Source organism: Terrapene carolina, unplaced genomic scaffold (assembly GCF_002925995.2).
Source record: "Terrapene carolina triunguis isolate 2854851 unplaced genomic scaffold, T_m_triunguis-2.0 Scaffold68, whole genome shotgun sequence".
In the NCBI taxonomy this organism is placed as follows: Eukaryota; Metazoa; Chordata; order Testudines; family Emydidae; genus Terrapene; species Terrapene triunguis.
The window spans coordinates 61,265,941-61,292,017 of record NW_020664419.1 but is presented as its reverse complement, the minus strand read 5'-3'; the positions used below and the strand labels follow the sequence as shown (position 1 = coordinate 61,292,017).

The 26,077-nt window shown below is 41.7% G+C and overlaps 1 protein-coding gene across 1 annotated transcript in view; it reads right to left on the bottom strand.

Annotated features, from left to right (window-relative positions):
• Positions 1–728: 728 nt before the first annotated feature.
• TPH2 (tryptophan hydroxylase 2) overlaps positions 729–26,077 on the bottom strand; it is a 70,267-nt gene continuing 44,918 nt past the window's right edge. Inside the window, exons 9-11 of the mRNA XM_026648963.1 lie at positions 10,185–10,280; positions 996–1,129; positions 729–903 (exon numbers count right to left, since the gene is read on the bottom strand). Coding sequence (XP_026504748.1) covers positions 729–903; positions 996–1,129; positions 10,185–10,280 — 405 coding nt within the window. The remainder of the gene's footprint in view (positions 904–995; positions 1,130–10,184; positions 10,281–26,077) is intronic.

Here is a 26,077-nt window from a genome sequence, read left to right as displayed (position 1 = left end):
CTATTATTTCCACTTTTCAAGGGAAGGATTTTTGGAATTATGTCATAGGTCAGTTGGTATTTCTGTGGCATCCACAAGTAGCAGCAGGTGTTAAGTAAAAATATCCTCCTATTTGAATTGTCAAAAGTTGTAAATTGTTTGCAATTATTCAGCTAATACAACTCAAAAGCTCTTTTAACAACAATGTATGTCCTTCCCTCCCTTCTCAGTATTATATAAATTCTATTGTTCAGACACAGGAGACACTCAACTAAAGAGGCATAAAAGGAAAAGTTGTCCTCATCAGTAGAGAGAGAAATATGGATCCATACAAGGGAAAAAGAAAACTTGGAAAATGTTTTTTCAGAGTCTAACACGGACAAGAGGTTGTAAAAACTAATCTGTGTGTTTAGACTCCTAATGAAATCATGAGCCATTTCTTATATGTTGCTTTTAAGTGAACAGTCTCTTTAAGTAAACAAAATCATTGCCAGGTAAGCTTTTAATAGTGTATTTGTACATGACATTCTCTTATGGAATTGCTGGTTATATGCCACCACATTTCTTGTTGAGTTTTCAAGTTAGCATCGCCTTGTTTCGTCTGCAAGTTACAATTAGAGCTACACAATGATGCAAGTCACTGACCAAGCTGCAGAGGGAAGATGGATGGCTCTAAAACTGGAGCACATGATGTTGCTAGCATAGCCATAGAAGAAGCAGTGGACAGCAAAGCTGCAGTGCCACAGACATCAAATGCCCAAATATCTGTTCATTTTGCTTAAAGCATCACACACCGTGTTCAGATCACTCCGAAGGTCCTGGACAACGTTTTCTATACTTCTGGTGTCTTTCAGAATTTCAATGCTTTGCGTGTATGGGTTGAAATACACTGAAAAGGGACGATTGATTGATTTTGCAAAGTCCCTGAAAGAAAAAGAAAATTAACACCTATTTCTGCCACATCCAGAGAAGGGAAAATAAGATTTCGTTTTTAAGAGTCAAGGGAAATAATTTACCTCATCTTTTCTTTGGCTTCTTCAAAACTTTCTGAGACAAAGTAAGCTTCCTGAAAAGTGGTGATAAGGCATTCTTGCAAGCAAGTAGTCTTTGGATCAAATGTTCTCACACTGGCCTTGTCAGACAAAGCATGCTGCAAAATACACCACACAATCTGTTAAACTGTGTTATGAGACCCCTGAATGCTTAAGCAGTGTTTTCTGTATACATCCAGCTTTTATATCACGGTTATTGTACACTCCCAGTCAATAGCTAATCTCTCATGTTCTACACACAATGGATCTTTCATCATGAACAAAATAATTCAATCTATTAGCTACTGTCTTTTTTTCCACCCAAAGTTATTACTTTAAATAATCAAGGGCAGTTCAGATATGTATCTACCCCATAGGTATAGAAACAACAATCTTCAGCTGGAAGAGGAGAAAGTAATAAAATATGTATTCCAGAAAAATAACCTATACAACTACACTCATCTGTATCCCAAAAATCTCTCTTAAATGGCAGAATTGTTCATTACATCTGCAGGTAAATAGAGTCTGACTAAATCATTCACATAATCTGTGCCATCCATTTTCAGGCCATATGTGCATGCCATTTTCATTACAATGAGTTTAGGACTGGAGCTATATATCTGAAGACCATTACATAATGTTCACTTAGTGTGTACTGATGAAATACATTACCTTTCTACCAAGTACACTTGAGCAATAATGCACCAAATAAATATTGCATGGAAACAAGAAGAAACAGGCATATTTATGTACCAAACAGACATTAGAAAGACAAGGAAAACAAGTGTGATTACTTGGAGAATAGCTATTAGAGCAGTGTTCCTCCTCACATGATTGGCACGTGGCCACTAGGAACAAAGATTCTGGATTTCAATGCTGAGAACTAGCTATTGCAAAATTTTGAGGCAGTTCACCTTCCACTCCTTCACTTTTTATTTACAATACCTCTGCTAGCTCCTGTATCTGTCTTATACCTTAGAGGATTAAGGACAAGTATATTTATTCTCAGTGCTCTGCATTGAGGTACCAGAACTGAAGGCAAGTGCATTTGTTTTCAGTAGTGCAAGTCCTTGATCTATCTATCTGCATTGAAAGATGTTATACATAAACCTTAGCCAGATAAATTACACACAGGGAACAGGTCTACTGAGTACAAAGGTTCCTCTTTTTTTTTTTTTTAAACAGACTCTTCCGAGTATCACAACACTAAGCACATGCTAATTCAATTATTCAGGTAGAATATGTGCATGTATATTTATGGATAGCCATAAATTTAAATACAACATAAACCGATAAAAAGGACCATGTTGACCTAACTGTTCTGCCTTAGCTAGTACCCATTTTAAACGATAACTGCATTCCAATACCACTTGACATTTCTTGAATAGTCTGAACCCTTCCTGCACCCCGGGCTGCCCAGAGGGGGGGCAAGTGGGGCAATTTGCCCCAGGCCCAGGACCCCGCAGGGGCCCCCACGAGAGTTTTCAGGGCCCCCCACGAGAGTTTTTGGCAGCAATTTGGTGGTGGGTCCTTCACTCGCTCCGGGACCTGCCGCTGAAGACCCCAGGCCCCCTGAATCCTCTGGGTGGCCCTGCCTGCACCTGGCAAGCCATGCCTCCCTTGCAGATCCCTTTGGATACCCTCTACCTTTAAAGTGGCATTAGCAATTGTACCAGCAGGTTTGTCACATTTTCTTTTGCGCCCTGGTGCCACAATTGTCTAAGGGTATGTCTTCACTACCGGCCGGATTGGCGGGCAGCGATTGATCCAGCGGGGATCGATTTATCGCGTCTAGTCTAGATGCGATAAATCGATCCCCGAGCACTCTCCCGTCGACTCCTGTACTCCAGCTTGGCGAGAGGCGCAGGCAGAGTCGACGGGGGAGCGGCAGCAGTCGACTTACCACGGTGAAGACTCCACGGTAAGTCGATCTAAGTACGTCGACTTCAGCTATGTTATTCACGTAGCTGAAGTTGCGTAACTTAGATCAAACCCTCCCAGCCCCAGTGTAGACCAGGGCTAAATCCATAAAGGGACTTTAGACACTGCAATGCTCAGTGTTGCAGTGCCTAACTTTTAGGAACTTTGCCAGCCAATGGAATCCACAACCCATTAGTTAGGTGCCTAGGCTTCTTGTACAAGCCATGAGGAGAGAGAGGTGCCTAAGAATGGAATCCACAAAAGCCAGAGCACTAGGTGGGGAGCTGGCTAAGCTAGCCAATAGCAGATGCAGCTGCCAAGGAGATGGGTGGGTCCTAAGCCCTGCCCCTCTCAGGGAGTTTGCTGCCTAAATCCAGGCTTGAGGGAGGCCCTGTTTTCAGCTGTGTCTCACAGCCGTGAACTCTCTCCTGGAACCAGGCACCTAAGCCATTTTTCTGCAGCGGGACATGCCTAACTACACACAAAATGGCCGTGGCAGCCTATAGCCCCATGGTTAAGACACTCACCCGGGATGCAGGTGGCCCAGGTTCAGGGGATGGGGAGCTGGGATCTGTAGATAAGTCACCCACTTGCAAGTGAGTGTCTTAAGCACTGGGAGATTCTGGTGTGGGTCTTTCACAGTCTTTCCTGGTGAAGCTGAGCTGCTCTGTATTTCTGTATTCATTGGACCAAAGAGCAAGCGAGAATGACTCTAGTCCAGTAGTTAGGGCACTTACCTGAGAGAGAGAAAACCCATGTTCAAATCCCTTCTCCTTACCAGGCAGATGGGGGAATTGAAATAGGGTCTCCCATGTCCCAGCTCTAACCACTGGGATAACTGTTATGAAGTAGGCTGCTTTCTTCTTTTCCTTCTCTTCCCAGATGTTTTGTGTGGAGTTAGGCATGCTCTGAGCACACCTACTACATTGGGTCTGACAGGCAATATAGGTGGGGCAACACCTAATTTGGGGTTTAGACGTGTGAAAGGCACTGAGCTCTGGGGCAAGGTCAAGACTGAGGCAGCTGTGTGCATACCAAACATGGGTGCTTAGGGTACTTTTACAGTGGCAATATAATCATCAAGGGACTTTAGGTACCTGAAGGGTTAGGCAGCAGCCGAGTTAGGGTTTTGAGGATCTCAGTGGTTCCTAAATGTTGGAGTTAGGCACCTAAAGTGGCAGTTAGCCACCAAAGTCCTTTTGTGGATTTGGCCCTACATTTTTTAATTCTGAAGCAATGTACCCATAAAATGCACTGTGAACAATGGAGTATGCAAATTCTGAAATTGGCAGTGGCAGAGCTTGACAGAGAGCCCACAGCCAGACCTCCTGGGCCCCTCCCTATGCTGTCTTAAAGCAAAGTGGAACAACAAGAACATCAGAAAGGTTGTGGGACATCTGGTTAATTTTTCAGGTGGAGCCTAGCGCTATGAATGTCAAAGTCTGCTTGCTCTGTAGGGAATGTTCTGTATGCTCATGCACTCAGCGAACGTTCTGTAGGGAGTGCTCAGGGATGTGCTCAGTAGGGAGTGCAGAATCTCAGAGCAGAAAAACTATTAAATTGGTGAGTCCGGACCATTTTATTTGGAGGTGTAATCAGAATGTCACATCCTGGTTTCTTTATGGACATTAGCTATTTATGTAATGTTGTAAGCAGTAAAAAAAACCCACAACATGTGCAGTTATATTGGCTACCCACCATTTGCTTTGCATATGTTGTTTGCCCGTATGTTTTCAGTCAACCAAGATGTGTAAGTATCTAGTACATATTTCCCTACCCTCATCCTCTTCCTTTATCTGTCTTCATGGAATGTAATTGCTAATGTGTATGTGTACCACAGCCTGCAGTTGAATGGAATGACACGCCATCTCAAGGGCTTGTGGTAGCAGCCACCTCTAGAGGCTTATTCACCCAGAAAATAAACTGTTGCTCTAGTACAGTCAATGAGGATTTTCCATTAGCTCAAGCTGGGAGAGTTGGTATTTTATGGAGCAATGGGTTCCAAGTTCAATCCTTGCTGATACCTATGAAAGGTAGCAGTATTTGACAACAGGGCTGCTCAAGAGTGATAGGATATGCTCCTTTTTGCTCGGAACAAGCATAATACCTCCACAGCATTTCCAGCCCTGCTAGCAAAGGGTGGGAGAGACAACCTATCATTGCCATATTAAAAATGAGTTTTGTTGTATGCTTGCTCATTTGAGTGTAAAGACTTGGTTGTAATCATTTAACACACACTTATTAAGGTTTACAAAAACACAGGCAAAAAACCTTCCAATAGCAAGAGGAGAAACTTGAGATGGGTTATAAATGCTGTACTCTCTGTGGGCCAGAATCAGACCCTTGGGTGAGAAGAAATTATCCGCATCCCTATTTTGATTTTATTGTCTTGTTATTCTGTGGGGGAACATGAGAGAGTCCAGGAAAAACATGCTCCTAAATGTTTTTCTGCTGATCTGTAAATGGGCCATTTCCAAATTGTGTGCTGATGTTCCCAGAACTTTTTTATGATACCAATAGAATTTTATATATTGTTTAGACAAATAGAAAAATGCTGTAGTGGTAAGAGGTAGTAAAATGTGTACTGGGCATCCAGGTGTTGTTTTAGCCATTATCTCCACCCTCAACAAAAAAAGTGTTGTAGTCAAATCCACTGCTCTTAGTTTTTAGGTTACAATCAGGGACATACTAGTTTTATCTATTCATAATCAGATGTTTTATTGTGAGCATCTTTGACTGAAAAAGGTATCATAGTACAGGACTGGAAATCTGCTTCTTCATTAGATACAGCAATGTGGCACAGTAGACTAGGTGTACAGTCCACTGAAATCAGTGGGAAGACTTCCACTGACATCAGAGTTCTTTGATTCAGACCCTTAATGAAAGGGCTCAAGAATATAATATTAAATGAATGGACAACATATTTTTAAACACATTTGATCTGCCTTTTTTAGAATCATAACTACTTCGTAGAAATAGTGTGTTTACTGAATTGTGTATTGTGTATTTCTAAACCACAAATGTATATTGTGTAATAGCTTTATCTAGCGTTAACCTGACTTTATTAGGGCTGAACATTTTATAACTACTCACAATTTTGGTTCCTTTCCCACACTGGTTTTAGCTTTTAATCCTCTCTTTCTCCTTTGTGTGTGTCTGCATGTATGAGCTTTCTGTATTTTCTGCTTAATGCATTTTTTCACCTGTAGCACACATTTTCTTCTGCATTTTGTTGTGTCTGATATTCAGACTAGTTCTAAATATTGAAAAAAATCTTTGGGGGAAAAAAGCTGCTTTGTACCTACATTCCCCTGATTTTTAGTTTCTCACTGCTGAAGCCATTGACCAATTTTCTAGAGAAGAGCCATGTCAGACAGAAAAAGAGAGATAATGAGGTTTGGTTGAGCTTGAATATATGCCAAAATATTACCCAGCAAATTCACTATTCACAGTTTGTGTTGCCTGACACTTTTCCAGCTTTTAAAATACTTATAAACAAGACCATTAAATACGTATATTTACTATTCAGAAATACACTTGAGATCTAGATTTATTTGTATATAGGTGTGCCATAGCTGAGAGGGATGTCAGCGCTGATGCAATTTGGTGATATAACTGGGAATGAGGTAGTGGATACAATTTTCAAAAACACTTAAGTGACATAGGTGACTAAGACCTATTTTCAAACATGCCTATAGGCCAGATTTACAAAGGTATTTAGGTGCCTAAAGATACAGATAAGCACCTAGTGCGAGTATCAAAAGCACCAAAGCAGGTTAGGTGCCTAACTCCCATTGATAGTGGTATTTACATACCTAACTCACTTAGGCACTTCTGAAAATCCCACTAGGTGCCTATCTGTATCTTTAGACACCTAAATCAATTTGTAAGCACCTAGACGATAATAGAGTTATAAAGAATAGTGAGCATGGATTTGTCAAGAATAATGCCAAACCAATTTAATTTCCTTCTTTGAAAGGAGCACTGGCCTAGAAGATGGGGGGAGGCAGTAGATGTGATATATCTTGATTTTAGTAAGACTTTTGACACAGTCCCACATGACATTCTCACAAGCAAACTAGGGAAATGTGGTCTAGATGAAATTATTATAAAGTGGGTTCAAAACTGGTTGAAAGACCATACTCCAAGAGTACATATCAATGGTTTGCTGTCAAAGTGGGAGGGCATATCTAGCAGGGTCCTGCAGGGTTCAGTGCTGCAGCCTATACTATTCAATATTTTCATTAATGACTTGGATAATGGAGTGGAGAGTATGCTTATAAATTTGGAGATGACACCAAGCTGGGAGAGGTTGAAAGCACTTTGGAGGACAGGATTAGAACTCAAAATGACATTGACAAACTGGAGAATTAGTTTGAAATCAACAAGATGTAATTCAATAAAGACAAGCGCAAAGTACTTAATTTAGGAAGGAAAAATCAAATGCACAACAACAAAATGGGCAATAACTGACTAGTCGGAAGAACTGCTAAAAATGATCTGGGAGTTGGATCACAAATTGCATATGAGTCAGCAATGTGAGGCAGTTGCAAAACAGGCTAATATTATTCCGCGGTGTATTAACAGGAGTGTCCATATATATGACATGGGAGGTAATTGTCCCACTCTACTTGGCAGGGGTGAAGCCTCAGCTGGAGTACTGTGTCCAATTCTGGGCATCACACTTAAGGAAAGATGTGGACAAATCTGACAGAGTCCAGAGGACAGCCACAAAAATTGATAAAAGGTTTAGCCAACCTGATGTATACAGAAAGGTTAAAAAAAACTGGGCATGTTTAAGCTTGAGAAAAGACAACTGATAACAGTCTTCAAATATGTGAAGGAGTGTTATAAATAGTACAGTGAGTTATTGTTCTTCATGTCCACTCGAGGTAGGACAAGAAGTAATGAGCTTAATCTGCAGCAAGAAATTTAGAAATTAGGAAAAAATTTCCTTATAAAGGTAGTTAAGCTCTGGAATAGTCTTCCAAGGGATGTTGTGGAATTCCCAACATTAGAGGTTTTTAAGAACACCTGTCAGGGGTGGTCTACATTTACTTGGTCCTGCTTCAGCGCAGAGGTTGGACTTGATGACTTCTCGAAGTTTCTTCCAGTCGTACATTTCTCTGATTCTATAATTCTAAATATGTTTGCAAATCTGGCCCTTAGGCACTTTTGAAAATATTATCCATTTATCCTTTTCTGATAAGAGGTATCATTGCAGAGCTGTTCTCCTGCACTTATTTTATGTAATACTTTTACAGTTTAATTATTCAAAGAAAAGTACCCCATTTTTTTCTCATATACAATGTTCATTAATAAATCAAGTTAATAAAATGTTCACTGACATAACATTAAATTATGTAACCCTGGAACCAAACTGACATACATGGTGAAATAAGAGGGCCTGATGGGTTGAGCAGTGAATGGATCCAATCAGCTGGAAGTGATAACATTGCATAATAAGGCCACACTAGGCGGTGTATTGATTGTACAATAATTCATGTTTACATGTTCTGTGGAATGAGTGCCATCAAGTCACCTTACAATGGCCAAATCCTGGTGACTTGACTCATGCTGCAAATTAGTCCCTCTCTGCTATTGCTAGAGATATATAAATATTGTTGCATATGTAGCATAATAGGAAAAGTATTTGATTTATGGCAAAATTATTACGGCATGCAGACTAACCTTTGAAGCTGATCAATAGATGTCATTTATATGCATATACATCATTTTTATTGTTGCTTTGGAGAGGGTTGAGCGTTCATATTTTGAGATTACTGCTGAACAAATAATACTTATTTGGGGTCAGAGTTAAGATTATTGTTTTGTGATGAAATATGCATTTCAGTTTATTTGATAAGAATAATCTGTTCATTTATGGACAGCATAAGGTTTATAATGTTCTTGACTATCCACATGGTTGCACATATGTGCTTATATTTGCAAATCATGTGATAAGTGACTGTTATTTTAAAGTAAGGGCCTGCTTTTCCATGGGACCTTGTGTAGATTTTTAGGACTCAATTCTCAAAGGTGTTGGACCAAAGGGATGGGAGACATAGGTGCTCTGCACTTTAATGGATTGAGCCTTAACCCTGTAAAATACTACTATTCTGATACAGTGAGGAGTAAAATTGCGATTGTACTGAAAGCCTGTATTGTATTCAGAACAATGATAAAAGTATCAATATTTTTTTCCTTATCCCTTTTTTCATATTATTTTTTTACTGCTCATCATCATCTTATTCACATAAGGAACGTAATGAGTCTAACTAGTTCCAGCTAGGACATTTAAATATACAGAATAGGCAAAAAAGTAGAGAGACCGAGTTATTAATAAAAGCACTAATAGCACTTCTAGGCCCCAGTACAGAAGAGCATGCCCGTGCCTGACTAGAGCTGGTTGAAAACACAGAAAAAAATGTGGCAAATATTTTGCAAATTTGTCCTGTTTTTTTTTTTTTATTTCAACATTTTGACCAGCTCTGCTGTGATCCTGTGAATACTTATTGAACCCACATGCTTAAATTTACACAGAGTCCAATTGACTTCAATGGAACTACTCACAATATGTAAATTTAAATACCTTTGTTTCTGAAGGATTGGGGCCCTATTCAGGAAGGTCATTTAAGCATATACGTAAAGTTAAGCATGTGCTTACATGGTTTCCTGAACAAGGAGGGATATAAGCACATGCTTAAATGTTTTCCTAAATCAGGGCCTTACTATTTCTAGATTGTGGTCTGAACACTACTCACTTTACTCAGAAGAGTAACCCCACTGCAGTACACAGGATTACTCACTTAAATAAGGCAAGCAGGATTTGGCCTTATATTGCCATATTATGCAAACATTTTTTTTTCATATTCAAATAAACGTGTTTTTTTAACTTAAGGGTCCCAGAAGCTGTGATGTAAGAAATCTCCTACTCAATAAATAGAAAGGGATTAATATGTCTTCACTAGCAGTAAATTCATGTGTCTCATTGGTTACCAAAACTTTAAAAGCAAGCAAGCAAGCAAGCAAACAAGCAACAACAAAAAAGTGCTTTGCAACTTCTGGCAGTTCTAGCACATCAGTCCTTATCAACTTGTTTCACACGCCAAATGCCTGCTGAATTTTGGGAGTAAACCTTCAATCTAAAATACCTGACAGTTTTTTTAAAGTAAAAATATTCACACTTCGTTTATAATTTTCCATCATTCTAAAAAACGTATTTCAGCCTGCAGGGTACATTCACTCACATACCTTTAATTCGCCAATAGAAGACAGGAGTCCTGCCCCATAAGCACGTAGCTGTCCCTCTTGCTTGCAAAGGCCAAATTCGATAGTAAAAAAATAGCACTGTGAAAATAGATACATACACAGATATACATAGCGAAGCTGTAGACAAGCACTTTAGTAGCACCAATCAGTACCATTTTCACTTGAGAGCCCCATTTCCTCAGATTTTCATGTTTTTTAAATAAGTTCAGATCAAAGACACCTAATGTTACGTACTTTAAATGTCATGTTAGCAGTAAAGTAGAGCTGTATAAAAAAATAGCACACACAGGGAAAAACCAGCAAGATTTTGCTTTTTTTCTGGTTTCCCATAGTCACCGAGGGCCAGATTTTAAAGGTATATAGGTGCCTAAAGATACAAATTGGCACTGAGTGGGCTTTTCAAAAATGCCTAAAGACATTTAGGTTTAGATTTTTAAAGTTATTTAAGTGCCTAAATCCTACTGATTTCAATGGGAGTTTGGCACCTAATCTGGTTGGGCACTTTTGAAAATCCCAGTGGGCACATCTGCTTCTTTAGGCACCTAAATACCTCTGAAAATCTTAACCTTAGGTCCTAGTTCAGGACACCATTTAAGCATATTCTTAATTGTAAGTAAATGCTTAAGACCCATTGACTTCAACAGGACTGAAGGGATTAAAGCTGGAAATGTGCTTAAGCATGTTCCCGAATTCCTTAGCCCTCATAAGATTTTACTAACTTTTCCATAAGTGAAGAAAAATGTCACTTGCTTCCTAAATTAGACAATTACAGCCACTCCAGTAAGCTCAATGGACCAATCCATTCCAATTGTTCATTGCGGTGTTCAACCCATAAAACTAGAAGGGCATTTAGTAGTCTGAACAATATTACTGATGAGAAACTGTGAAAAATATTAGCATAAGAATAACTACATCTAATTTGCATTAACTATATAAAGCTATGTTAAATATTACAGAAACCTTTGGGAAACACAGATATTTCAATATCTCTTAACTGGAAAAGAAAAGACAAATCACTTCTGCTCCTAACAAGTTGTCTGTTTGCTTTTGATATTACACATTAGGACTTTTTCTTTATATATCAGCATGTAAAAATAAGGAAATATTGTTGCTCACCCCAAATAAAGCATCCACATCAAATTAGAGTAGTAAATAACTATGTCCACACATAAAGGTTTTGGGAATCTGGTTTCCAGTACCCATGGAAATACTTCATTCATATTTGTAATTATGCACTACTGCTTTATTTGACACTAGACCAAATTCAGCATTTGTGTAAAGGAAGTACTTGGAGCTCAAGGTTCTCTTGAGAAAAACAATCCAGAATTTAATACTTATTTGTAGCTTATCTGAACCTCTTGAGTCTGGATCACTCACAAGAGTTTTTGTACTGCCTGTTTCTCTTGGCAGTTCTGCTCTTCTACTTCTGGTAGCTAATAGAACTCAGAAATGAAAAATAGTTTTTAAAAGTTAACCAAACATTTCAGAAATGATAGAGTTTCATATGGAATTTGGCTCCAGAAATGTCAAATTTCAAATGAAATGCATGGTTGGTTTTTTTCCAAACTGTTTCTCCCATACCAATATTTACCTAGCTACTCATTAATATCAAATCTTTTATTTTCTTTTTCTCATATAAAAGTTGAGGAGGGACCACTAATTTGTTTACTACAGCACTATGCAAAAATATAAGGTAGATTTGAATGAAAACATGCACCTATAGCCTGAATCAAAGCCCACTAAAATCAATGAGAGTCTTTCCATTGACTTCAGAGGGGAATTTATCAGGTACCACTGTAACAGCCAAGAGGCACTGGAAATCACAAAAAGAAAGCATGGTTACAGCTTTGTCTTTGGCTTGTGCAACTCAGTTGCGGACAGATTTTCAAAGTTAGGCACAAGCAGCTAACATGCACTAGTAGATGAATGCCAAGTCAATTGTTTAGACAAGGTGAGTGAGGTAATATCTGTTATTGGACCAACTTCTGTTGGGGAGAGAGAGAGAGAAGCTTTCCAGCTACACAGAGTTCTTCGTCTGTTCTAGGATAGGTACTCAGAGTGTCACAGCTAAATACAAGATTGAACAGCTAGTTTAGCATAAGTATCTAGCACATATTCTAAGGCAGTGGTTCTCAAACTAGGGCCACCACTTGTTCAGGGAAAGCCCCTGGTGGGCCGGGCCAGTTTGTTTACCTGCCGCGTCCACAGGTTCAGCCAATCATGGCTTCCACTGGCCGCAGTTTGCCACTCCAGGCCAATGGGGGCTGCAGGAAGGGCGGCCAGCACGTCCCTCGGCCCACGTCGCTTCCTGCAGCCCCTATTGGCCTGGAGCGGCAAACCACGGCCAGTGGGAGCCACAATCGGCCAAACCTGCGGACGCGGCAGGTAAACAAACCGGTTTGGCCCGCCAGGGACTTTCCCTGCACAAGCGGCGGCCCTAGTTTTAGAACCACTGTTCTAAGGGACCATTCAAGGTGAAGTGGCCCATTAACACCCCTGTCCTCAGAGGACAAAAAGGGGGGCGGGGGGTTAGTGGGTTACAGAGTGTTGTAATAAGCCATAAATCTAGTGTCTTTATTAAGACCATGATTTTTAGCGTTTAGCAGAGTTATGAATTTAAGTTCCCAGGCTCATCTCTTGAAACTGTTCTGCAGATTTCATTTAAGTCAATTGATTCACATATAGCTGCCCATAGGCAACATGAACACCAGACTGTAAGCTCTTTGGGGCATTGACTGTCTCTCACTATGTATTTGCACAGCACCAAGCACAGTCTCCTTTGCTGGTGTCTCCAGGTGCTACCGTAATATAAATAAATATTTGAATTGTTCACACAAACTGGGCAGCTTGAAATCATACATTGGGCGCAGGCAAATGTGCAGAATCTAGCCCTTGATCTCACTATTAGTTTCCCCGTTTGTAAAATGGGGATAATAATATTTTCCTTTCTGACAGGGATGTTTAGAGATGTAATTAACCCATATTTATTTGTAAAGCTATTTGAGATCCCTGCATGGCAGGTACTATAGAACTGCAAAAAGATTATTATTATAAAAGGAATAACTTTTATGAGCATGCACATGCTGAAAGAACAGATTTTTGTTAGAATGGCAGTCTTTGGGAAGCCTGTATTCTCTGTGTAACTTATTTAAATCAAACATATCTAAAGTGACCAGATGGTAAAATATAATGTGTGTCTGCCTAGTACTAATTTATGGCAATGTTACACATTAAGAAAAACCCTTTAAATGAAAAGCTGATGTTGGGATACATTTGCCATATGCAAGAGCTACAATATATCAATATAGAACTTTTCAGAGGTCTCTGCTTTGTTAAGTAAGAAAATGAGATAGCTCACACAATGCTGCCATCTTCAGAGCATTAGTCAGCAGTACATCATTATCACCACTACTGAAGATCCAGTGTATTATTATAATCTGTCATCTTGCAGGCTTTGAACAACTGTTCTACCAAGTCTACAGATAATGAAGCATATTGATAAAGAAGCCAAACATTAGTCATATAGGGCCACATATTAAAAAGCAGAGGCATAATATATGTGCACAATTGCATGTCTACAGCTGTCTGGTTAACTGCCATGACTGCACAAATGGTATAAATGCAAATGCTGTTTGAGTTATTGAATGAACAAAAAATCTCCTGCCGTGCAAAATCATTCAATTTGCACATGCAGGCATGGTAACTGCAGGCACAAATGTGAGCATGCAGGCTTTGGTTCTCTGGTTTCAAAGAGATGGCCTACAATTTCTCCAGTCTATCCAAAACACTGCAGCTACATTTATCTTCCTGCCCCGCTGCTCCAACCATGTCAATACTTCCTCAAGCTCCTCCACTAGCTTCCTGTCTCCCTCTACATCATCAGCCTCACCTTTGACAAGCTAATCTGTTCCGCTTCAGCCTAAATCTTGTCTCTTGAGACTCTCTCTCTTGTGCCCTATGCTGTTGCACACTCCCTTCTACTTAACTATCCCTGTGTATCCATGTTACATTCCCATCTCCATGCCTTCCCCCCCACCCCAAGCCTCTTTGCCTGGAATAGCCTGCCTTAGTTCTTTCTACACGCCCAGTGATGTCACGCCTCTAATTCCTGCCTCAAAACACTCACTCTCTTTCTGTTTGCTTTCTACTGCCCTGTGACGGTACCTCCCATAAGGTTTTATGGAAATATGCTTAGAATGTGTTTTATGCTACATATGCCATGTAACATATCTCCGTAAAGGTTATGATCTACTGAATATATTAATCCTATTTGTATGCATGTATCATTTTTGTATTCAAAGTTACAAATGTTATGAATGTTGGCTGTGTACTGGCTTGATTTCTAAAAAACTTTAGTAGAGCATTTAGTCAGTTCCTGGAGAAAGGAATGTGAAAATTAAGTACCTAATCAAGAAACACTTAAAGGACAATGGATCTTGGAATGCTCCAATCCACATAAGAAGTCTACCTGTGGACGTTCAAGGTAGCATGTAAACAATGGATGCTACCTGTAAAAACTGAGTCATGCATGGACATGTGACTTGCCCAGATGACTCCTAAACTCCATCTTGGAGCTGGACTTTGCATAGAAGTGAGGAGGGGGTCTCCACCCACAAGAGAAAGTCTATTTAAACCCCTGTGAGACCCCTCCATTTTGTCTTCAGCTGGCTAAAGAGAGAGCCTCTCCACCCCCCAGGATACTTGAAAGAAACTGAAACAAAGGACAGTGTGAAAGGGGTGTGAGTGATTGCTGGACCCATGCTAAAAGGAGATTAGTCTGTAAAAGGGAGCATTCTGGAACTGGTGAGGATCTTATCTGTATTCAGTTTGATTAGACATAGATTTGCGCGTTTTATTTTATTTTGCTTGGTGACTTATTTTGTTCTGTCCGTTACTACCTGGAACCACTTAAATCCTACTTTCTGTATTTAATAAAATCACTTTTTACTTAGTAATTAACTCAGAGTATGTATTAATACCTGGGGGAGCAAACAACTGTGTATATCTCTCTATCAGTGTTATAGAGGGCGAACAATTTATGAGTTTACCCTGTATAAGCTTTATACAGGGTAAAACGGATTTATTTGGGTTTAGATCCCATTGGGAGTTGGGCATCTGTGAGCTGCTTTCAGTTAGGTCTGCAGCTTTGGGGCAAGTAATTCAGACCCTGGGTCTGTGTTGGAGCAGACGGGCGTGTCTGGCTCAGCAAGACAGGGTGCTGGGGTCCCGAGCTGGCAGGGAAAGCAGGGGTAGAAGTAGTCTTGGCACATTAGGTGGCAGCTCCCAAGAGGGTTTCTGTGATCCAACCTGTCACAGTCCCAATCTCCATTCTGGTGCTCTCTGCTCCCACTGCCACCTGTTATAATTTGCAATGAAAGGAAATGCAAATACATTGAAACTGTAAACAGGTATTTAAAATATTACAACTCAAAAAATGCACTAAATAAAACACATCTCATCAGCTTCCATGTAAACAATGCACCCTTTCACTATCCCTTTCCCCCTTCTCTTTAGTTGTCTCTTATCCTTCCCTTCCAAAAAAAGATTAATACTATATAATAGGAATAAAGATCAAATGCCTCCATTCAACAGCATTGCTGGATATGTTTACTGTAGCAGTGATAAATATTAACATTACACAATGTTATACAGCAGCTCTTAGCGATCACAGGGATAGATGCTCTCTATTAGGGACCTGATCTAGCTCTCATTGAAATAATCGGAAACACTGCCATTGACTTCAGTGAGAGCTGGAACAAGCCCTGGAATGCAAGATAGGCAGGCGGGGAGTTTATTCTATTAGAGCACTGTGATTGTGGTTTCCTGGGGGAATGATCAATGCAAACAGCAAGCCACAGGAGCAGCGGGATGACTCTCAGAAGCAGAAAGTTTATCCTTCTGCAGCCCCCTGCTGGTCCTTGAAAAGCCTTTGCTTGAAATTCCACTTTTGACCAAAATCAGCAAAGTGAGAAGATGAAGCAAAGGGTCAAACCCTAAAGGGTTAAACCCTAAAGGGTTTAAAAGAAATGAGAAAACAAAGAGCCAAAGGTGGTGCTCAAGGCTGCGTCTGCAGCTCCAATATATAGCAGATCTACAGGTCAGCATGGATTTATTTTTAGATTATTTATTTTGGTACATTTGGCTTAAGAATATGGAAGAGCATTTACAGTAGTGCACATGAAAGGTGTAAGGCCCCAGAGACTGGCACCCTCTGTTTACTGACAGGACAGGTACAGCAGCGAAGCAAAATTTGGCAGAACTTCCAGCCAATATACCTCAGAGCTTGCTGTAGAGGTACCGCTCTCTGCAGAGGTCAATGGGTAGTTCATTATCCATACACAATATTTTGCCTTGCCACCTAGGCTGCCAACAAACATGCCAATTAGAGCTAGTCGAAAAAGATTTTTCATTAAAATTGAAATGGAAGCTTTTCAAAGGCAAAAATGGGAGTTGGATGCCCAATTCCCATTGACTTTCCATGGGAGTGGGGCACCTAATTGGTCTTCATACCTTTGAAAACTCCTCTTACAACATTTCAATGTTCCCCCCGCCCCTCCCTCCCCCCAGTGCCATACCAGTTATGTGATGATGAATCTCTCTCTGCTGGGACCTGGTCTGAGGCCACCAATTCATTTCACATAGCCAGCTGATGTGTGATCAGAGGGTAATGTCCTTCAATCACTATTTCAGCTGCTGACTTATGTGAAAATCTCTTTATCCCATTCTATCTAACGTAGTTTTCCAGTGGTACCACTTCAGAAACTGATGTTAATAAACAGTCTTCCACATTGTACATGACATTTGATTTTAGCTGTCCCCAAAAATGCCTATTCAGGAATGGTTTAAGATGATGTTTTAGGGCCCAATCCTGCGCACACTGGCCCATGTCAGTAACTTTACACACGCTTAGTCGCATTTAAGACAAATTATTGATGTGTATAACTGTTTGCAGGATGAGGGCCTAGGAAGCTTCCTTCTTGTGTTGGTTCCTCCACTTGATCAACTGCATGAGAGGGTATTTTAATGCACAACTCTTAACTCAGAATATCTGATATGTCCCAAAACATGCAAAGGAAAATTCTTGCCTTCTCCATGGAAGAGGAGGAAAGCTTTGATTTTTTAGCTCTAAAACTGCTGACCTGAGGACTGCATGGCTCAGATAATTGGTAAATAGTTATATGAAATGGGGAAACTTACAAAAATCACTTCAGTGCAGTCTAAGCCTGGAAGTTATAGAAAATTTAATACCTGAACAATTTGCCTACAAATATTGCTGGAATTTCAAATACATTTTAATTCAGGCATGTTTGTGACCCTTTCCTGTTGGCTTTCTGCCCCACTGAGCTTTGCTGGCATGAATGTTTGCAAAAATCCATTGTTTATCTCAAAGGCTTGAATATTCACCAACAGTGAATTCTGAATTGCACATTTGATTGAAATATTCTAAATTTGTGAAATTCACACTGTGTTAGCTACATACAATAATCATCTTATGTAGGAAAGAGATATAATATGTGACTTATGTAAGTAACCAATATAGCGTTGGAATTTGAATATCAAGCAGTCAAGTCTCCTTGGCAGCACTTTATATAGGAAAAATCTTTGCTTAGAAATTCATGCATAATTTTGAACAAATAAATCAAAGAATTTCATGATGAGCTCATGAATAGTTCACAAACAGAACGAGAGGCAAAATAATAAATAAATTATTCATTATGGATTATTTGCTCAGTTCTGCTAAAAAAAGAGTGACCCTATTCATAGCCTACAGCATTTCTAAATAAGAAAACTTAGCTTACTCTAATTAGTCTTCATTGAAGCATATTGTGTAGCTCACTACCTTGACATGCATTTGGTCTCATTGAGTTGAAGCGTCCTTCATGGTTTCCAAAGAATAGCTGTATGACACTATTCTGTTTTTCTTCACCAGCCTACTGCTTTGCATTCATATCTTTTTCTGACTGAGTAGTTGCAAGTAGGGTGACCAGATGTCCTGATTTTAAGGGACAGTCCCGATTTTTGGGTCTTTTTCTTATATAGGCTCCTATTACCTCCCACCCCCGTCCCGATTTTTCACACTTGCTGTCTGGTCAACCTATTCAGAAGAGACTGTCTATACACAGAATCTTGAACGTGTATGGCACTTGTGCATTGGTGCATTGTGGGATAGAAGTAATGCAGCACACAGAACTTACAATGGTTGCACTTCTGTTTGCAGACATCCACACTTTGATACAGCGTATCACTTCGTGCAAATCCCTGATTCTGAGTTTGAAGGGGTCATACTCAGTGACAATATGAACATTGCTGTCTATGCTGACCCAAAGGTAGGGCTGTTATTTAGCTGCCACACCTTACTGACTGGCTGCCAGAATGACACTGTGTCCCCCACTGAACTTCTTCTCCCCGTAATGCCTTCCTAGACATGGTGCTCCTGGATGTCTCAGCATGTAGGGGAGGAATAAAACAGAACCAGATAGAAGGTATTTCAATCCCTCCGGAGGCAACAAAGACAAGGCTAACTGTCATCATAACCAAAGTAAGTATATGACTTCTTAGATTTTGAACTGTGCTTGCAGTCCAGTGCATTGACCATTTTTGCTTTTCAGAATCCTAGAAATACCATGTTTCTTTTCCAGTCAAACATTTGGAATCACTATGCAGTTGCCTGAGTTCTGCATTAAAATTAGTTCACTGCTATCTTCAACGGTGTCCTCCAAACGTTTCCAGGATAGCTCTTTCCATCCAGGATCCTTCCGTGTCATGGCTTGATCTTACACAGTGCAGGTTCAGAGTATTGTAATTGAAAGGACAAGATTTGAAAAGTGATGACCAGGACGGGGAACACAGTGGGATCCAGTCCTGCACTGATGAAACCATCGCTGCTAACTTACTCCTCTCTAGAAGTAAGAATAAAGCCAAAGAGAGGAGCACATAGCTAAGCATTTCATTGACATACTGAGGGTTGCATTGAAGTCCACATCTTCTCAGACATATCCATTCTCCATCCACACACTGACCTTATCCTACTTTGCTCTATTGAGCGTAAAGGGAGGTGTGCAAAAGGCTTCCGATTTACTTCTGCTCAGCACCAGGGCTGGATTAAGGCATCGATTCTACAGCACTACAGTCCCTCCCTAGGCCCCCTGCTCCTGATCACGTCGCTACATCCGAATCTCAGCTTTCTGTTTTTTAAAGTTTCTAGCCCCAAATAACTATGAAGAAAAGCTTGAAAAAAATAAACCAAGCAAAGCTGCCACTGCAGCATCTGCCTGAGTCTACAGCCAGCCAGAAACATAAGCTCGGAGAGGTGTGAGCTGAACCATACAGCTCAATGGGATGTTGGCCCCAAGACCTACAGGGGACCGCACCGGAGGGGTCAGAGGAGGAGTTTGTAGCAAGCATAACCAGCCCAGCCATGTGGATACCCCCCAGCTGCCGGAGTAGGTACCAGGGGATCACCCTACTGCCATCCTTGCCTCTTGGGAAGCGGGGGGCGGGGGGGAAGGGAAAGAGAGTGAATCCCTGCTACTACCCCCTGCTGATCCTGAAGGGGCCCTACTGCCATTTCTTGGGGGAGAGGAGAGAAGGAGCTCCATGCTGCTGCCCTGGCCTCTCTGGAAGGAAAGGGCAGGAGCCATGGGAGGGCCCATATGTTGGTGTGCCTAAGGCCTCAAATGATTTTAAATCAGTCCTGCTCAGCACAGAAAACTACATCTTGTGTCTCCACCTCACCACCATTCTCTCTTCACTGCAGTGCAACAGCTTGAAGATGCAGAATTAAGACCCTCTGTAATTAGCCATTAGGTATTTCAATATAACAGGGTGCTGCCGGTTAATTCAGCAGTTACTATGTCCCTGGCAAAAGAAACGGCTTTGGCATTAATTTAAGATCGGGTAGGATTACTACCGTGCAAACAGGAAGTGCCCTCAAATGATCAAGTTCAGGCCAGCATTCAGTATTGTTTCCAATGTCACCCAGGAGACTAGGAAGAGCCCACACCATCACCCGTCTGTTACCTTGTGCCAGGGGTGAAAGTAAGTCCAGTGACTTACTGGTACGCTGGGGCCAGCTCTGGCCCCTGGAAGGGGTGGGGCCTAGGGCAGAAGGGGCGTGGCTGAGGGAGTCAGAGCCAGCCCCAGCCCACCCTATAAGGTAAGTGCCCCCCCCCACCGGGGTAGCAGCAGCAGCCCGGGGCTCAGGGGGCTATTTAAAGGGCCCGGGGCTCCCCTGCTTCTACCGCCCAGACCTATAAATAGCCACGGGAGCTCTGGAGTAGTGGCGGTGGGGCTCCAGCGGCTATTTAAAGGGCCGGGGCAATAGAAGCAGCGGGAGCCCCGGACTTTTTAAATAGCCCCCAGAGCCCTGCAGCCCTACCCCAGGGCTCCAGCAGTGGGGCTCTGGTGGCAATTTAAAGGGCCTGGGGCTCCCAACCCCTGCTGGGAGCCCCAGGCCCTTTAAATTGCCCCCTGGGGAAGCCGGGCCGCCCCAGTGCGGCAAACCAGCTCTTACCAGTATGCCGTACCGGGGCGTACTGGCTTACTTTCACCTCTGCCCTGAGCTGCAGTTAGAGTATCACAGAATAGTAAGGAAAAGAACCTCACATTTTTTCATTCTAATTAACTGGCAGGTCTGCCGCACAACGTAAGGACAAGTAGATAAGACCACTGAAAATCTCCTATGAGCTGCTGCTTAGAGCATTTGTTAAAAGTGCCGCACTTAAGCCCAAAGGCTTTGCTCTTCCTGGCTTCACTTCCCTGTCATTTGACTCTTATCTATAGCAGCTCCCAAGACTTGGGGCTTGAGGTTTATTAATTTTTATGGCGTTATTAAGAATGAATGATGTGCAATAATGAGCAGCATTCTTTCCAATTTACTTTACAATGTGTCACGTGAATTCATATCCAAGGTTCTCGACAGGAGCTGGAACATGTGCTCATTTGTTTTTCAAGCTCTTGCTTCAGCTTTGGCTGTCTGACGTAGCTCTCGCTGTTCACTCAAGGGAGGCAGAATCAGGCTTTTCGACATCCTATCTGGGACTCCAAGAGATGGGATCCCTCTGAACGTCAAGCGAAAACAAATAAGCCAGGTAGACATGTGTCATCTCTGTCCTCCCACAGCCTATGCTGCCTAGCATGCCAGAGTTGATATAGTATCATCCTTTGCAGCACAGAGGCTAGATTCAGTGAATGTTTTTAGGGCTCTGACATGCCTCTTTTCAAGGACCGTAAGCTGCCACTGTTTTGAATGGTGACTTGACATGACATCAAAAACTTCCATAGCAAAAGCATTCATAATTGAATATAGTCTAATCCTAGAGTGGGACCTCAGGATTGCCTTTCAATGTTCGGATTCATACTGCAGCATGGCGCAGCTTGAAACTTACAGCGGAGAGCTGTGGACTCTGGTGTCAATGGGATTGCACCAGTCTAAGTGAGATCAGAATTTGGAACATATGCATGCTAAGATTAGAAAAGTGGAGAGGTCACCTTGCAGTCCATTGCCTGCTGGGATTTCCCCTATTTCTAGTGGTTTATGTAGTGTAATGGATCAGGAGATGGTGACCCCAATCCTGAGCTGCACCTTTCAGACAGTGCAGCTACACAGGCACAATCTGAGGGTGGGCACAGATGACTTTAAATTGCCTTTTGTTTCTCCTGGATTCTGGGCCTCTTTCCCCTTGACCCCGTGCAGCTGCAGGGGTGCTGAATTATGGATGCTTCCTGCAGTCACCTGTAGGCCACCCCAACTGTCCAAAATAGTACAGCACACACTGGCCACCCCCTCTAACACTCCTGCATATACCCTAAGATGGGGGCTGTGAGGAGGCACTGTAGGGCTGCTCCACCTGCCCTAGATCACCAAAGAAGTCCCTAAATGCCAAGGAGCCATTCTGGCCTCTTTACACTGCAGGAGTGTCATAAAGGAGCAACAGCAGGGGAGAGAATTGAGGTTAAAGTTTCCCCTAGTCCCCTTGGAAGGCTATTCCATAGCCCAGCCTGTGTCACCATTAGGAAGATTGTACAGAGTCACAAGAAGCAAAGTCACAGCTACCAAAGGAAAATGGCAGAACCTCCTTACTTAGGGCTAGTCTTCACTACAGGGAGATTGGTGCTGCTGCAATCGAGCAGCAGGTATCGATTTAGTGCAGTGGTTCTCAAACTTTTGTACTGGTGACCCCTTTCACACAGCAAGCCTATGTTTGTGACCTCCCCTTATAAATTAAAAACACTTTTAAAATATTTAACACTATTATAAATGCTGGAGGCAAAGCGGGGTTTGGGTGTGGAGACTGACAACTTGCAACCCCCACATAGCCTCGCAACTCCCTGAGGGGTCACAACCCCCAGTTTGAGAACCCCTGATTTAGCGGGTCTAGTGAAGACCCGCTAAATCAACAGCAGAGCGCTCTCCGGTCAACCCTGGTACTCCAGCTCTCTGATAAGAGTAAGGGAAGTCGACCAGAGACTGTCTCCTGTCAACACAGCACAGTGAAGACACTGGTGTAAGTTGACCTAAGCTACGTCAACTCCAGCTATGTTATTAAAATAAGCAACTCCCCTTATTTTGAACCTGTGACCATCACTCCGATCCCTGTTTTTCATTTGCTGTCCCCTGTATTCATTTGGTTCCTGGGTCCAGTGGTCCCTCCCGCTAGGCTGGGGGAGGGGCCTTTAGAAGTGGGCGGGCACCTCCCGGGTTTTCCAATTTAAAAAACAAAAACAAAAAAAACCACCTCCAGCTATGTTATGGAGTAGTATAACTTAGGTCAACTTACCCCAGTAGTGAAGAGAGCTTTCTGAATCACTGGCCTATGTCAGCCCAAAGACAAAATTACTTCTGGCTGTGGGGCCCTTTAAAAATGATGCTTGGCTAATGTACAGCCAGAGGTCAAGCCTCTCCCTGCTGTTATTTCAGGGGATGCATGTGATGATCCCCCTGATGTCATTCCCTAGGGCAGACTGTGCCCCACCTAACTGCCAGACCAATTACCACCCACAGCAATTGCACTCTAGGGAACAGTGTCAGGAGAGTTACTGAGCCTGCTGAGTGCATCCCCTGACATATTAGCTGTGGGTTAATGGGATTCATGAACATCTGGCTTGGTCAGCAGAGAAAAGCCTAATTTATCTGCTAATGAGGAGAAACCACCTCCTCAGAATTATGAGCAGCCTCTATGGACTGTGGAGCCTGGGAGGATCGTGGGATTTTTGCAGGCTCTGCAGCTGTGGAGGCAAAAACCAGGCAGAAGTTAGCCCAATATAGTAAACAAGGGAACCTTTCGCTCTATCAACCCTCTCTGGGTAGTGTGTCCCATTTCAGGGGAAAACATTTAATATTTTTGGTGGTAATCTTCCTTTACTAAATTAAAAACCTCAGTTTACAAAAAATATTATTAATTTCCTAATACATTTAAATTAATAAAATAATAATAAATCATGCACTAATTAGCCATTTTAAAATTTAATTTAAATTTAAAATATTTTTTTTTAAATCATATTGATCTACTGTATCTATTTACTGTGACAAAGTTCCTCCTCTATCTTGGTGGGTCCTGCGCTTATTGGCGGATTTTCTTGCCTCAGATTCACCATGTGGTGAATTCATCATGTGGGCGGGGGAACAGCCCAGAGATCTTCCCCTCTGGAAGAACCCACAGTCCAGGTCAATTGGGAGGTTTGGGGGGAACCCGGGCCCGCCCTCTACTCCAGGTTCCAGCCCAGGGCCCTGTGGACTGCAGCTGTCTATAGTACCTCCTGTAACAGCTGCATGACAGCTACAACTCCCTGGGCTACTTCCCCATGGCCTCCTCCAAACACCTGCCTTATTCTCACCACAGGACCTTCCTCCTGATGTCTGATAACGCTTGTGCTCCTCAGTCTTCCAGCAGCACACCCTCTCACTCTCAGCTCCTTGCGCCTCTTGCTCCCAGCTCCTCACACTCACACCACAAACTGAAGTGAGCTCCTTTTTAAAACCCATGTGCCCTGATTAGCCTGGTTTAATTGATTCTAGCAGCTTCTTCTTAATTGGCCCGGGTGTCCTAATTAGCCTGCCTGCCTTAACTGGTTCTAACAGGTTCCTGATTACTCTAGTGCAGCCCCTGCTCTGGTCACTCAGGGAACAGAAAACTACTCATCCAGTGACCAGTATATTTGCCCTCTACCAGACTCCTGTATCCCACTGGTCTGGGTCTGTCACATTACTAAGAGCTAATTCAAGAGCCAGACAGTACCTCCTTGTTTTTTAAAAAATCTCAGATTCCAAGGAGTTTTACTGTTGTAGTTAAACTGGAAACTCAATGTTTTTTTTACCATTTTTATGTGAACGTATGTGGACCCCAGAGACCTTCTGTGGCTCTTGATGAATGTGTCTAGCCTCCTTTGAGAGAAAAAAATGGAAGACATTAGTGCAAAGATATCAGTTTCTAGATGAAGAACAGACCAAGGGAGAATAGTAACTTGGGGAATTTTAAGCATCTATTAATTATGTTGCTAAAAAATATACTCAAACAAGAAATGTTTTTCACAGCCTCTAAAAAAAAAAAAAAATTTACATTGAGCATCTCCCAGCATGAGTTTCAGCAGTAAGGGCACATAAGAAAAATCTGTCATAAATACAGATTAGCTGGGTGAGTCACCATTGAGTTTCCTGCCAGAAGTTTGTAAACGTATTATAGATGATCTGAATATACTCAACAAAGTGGAAGAAAGTTATACTGAGGAAGTGCTTGCCATTACAAAGATCACAGTAATTCACTGTGTTGCCAAAATGGCCTGAACAATATACAGTACCTAGGATCTAGTAACAGAGGCATAGTAAGCTACCCAAATGAAAATCACACTGAAGTCATCACTAATCATCAGATACAGACAAGTAGATAAGATCTGTCCTGTAATTTGCCCAAATTAACTGCAAAAGTATAACAAATTGTTTATAAACTGCAAACCCCCAAAGTTGAAAGTTTAAGTGTAGGAAAATATTAAAAAGTGAGAAATTCAAAATGGCTAATTAGTTAAAAACCATAATGATATAGAGTTATTACTGAATACAATCTTACTGGATGCCACAAGGATGCATTACAGCCAGTTATGCCTACAGAGCAGTGTGCGAAGACCTGCTGGTTGCATCAGTTTAATTAGTGGTGTAATGGACTTCTCTTGTCCCAGATATTCATAGAAGTTTGCTTTTCCTCTCACAGACTGCTGAATTAGAACTAACTGAAGCTGACTAATAACAGCAGAGTCAAGCAGCAAGGAAGGAAAGAGTTGGTGGGTGGATAAGAACAATGGAAAAGAGAAAGAAGTGAAGGAGGGTAAATCATGCATTGGCTAGAAAAAGAGAGAAAGATTTGCACTATGCCACCACTTCTCTATATTCAGTTCATTCATTGTAGAAACCCACATGCCTACAATGGTTTTTGGTAAGCAATAGATGAAAGTTAATATGTAGGGTCAAATTCCATCCCCATATACATGTATGGAATCACACTGACTGTTATGGGGCTGCACACTTGGATGTGAAATCCGAATTTGGCGCAGAGATCCAAACCCAGTGAAGTCACTGGCAAAATGCCCATTCATTTATATGGGGGCAGAATTGGACCTGCTAAGTATGGTAGATCACCTAAAAAGATCTCAACTAACGATCTGGAAGAGCACATTTCATCCCGCACTTTGGTGCCATTTGATACTAAGATGACAACAAACATTAGAACCAGTTCAAAAGCTGTAGCACTAAGTAGTTAAGTATCAGGCACAGTCAGCTCCTTACAGATATCAACCATATTTTGTCAAACTTCTTTATTTTATCTACACATGCAAAGATGATGTCCAGCAACATACTGGGTGACAGAATCAGTTTGGTACATTTT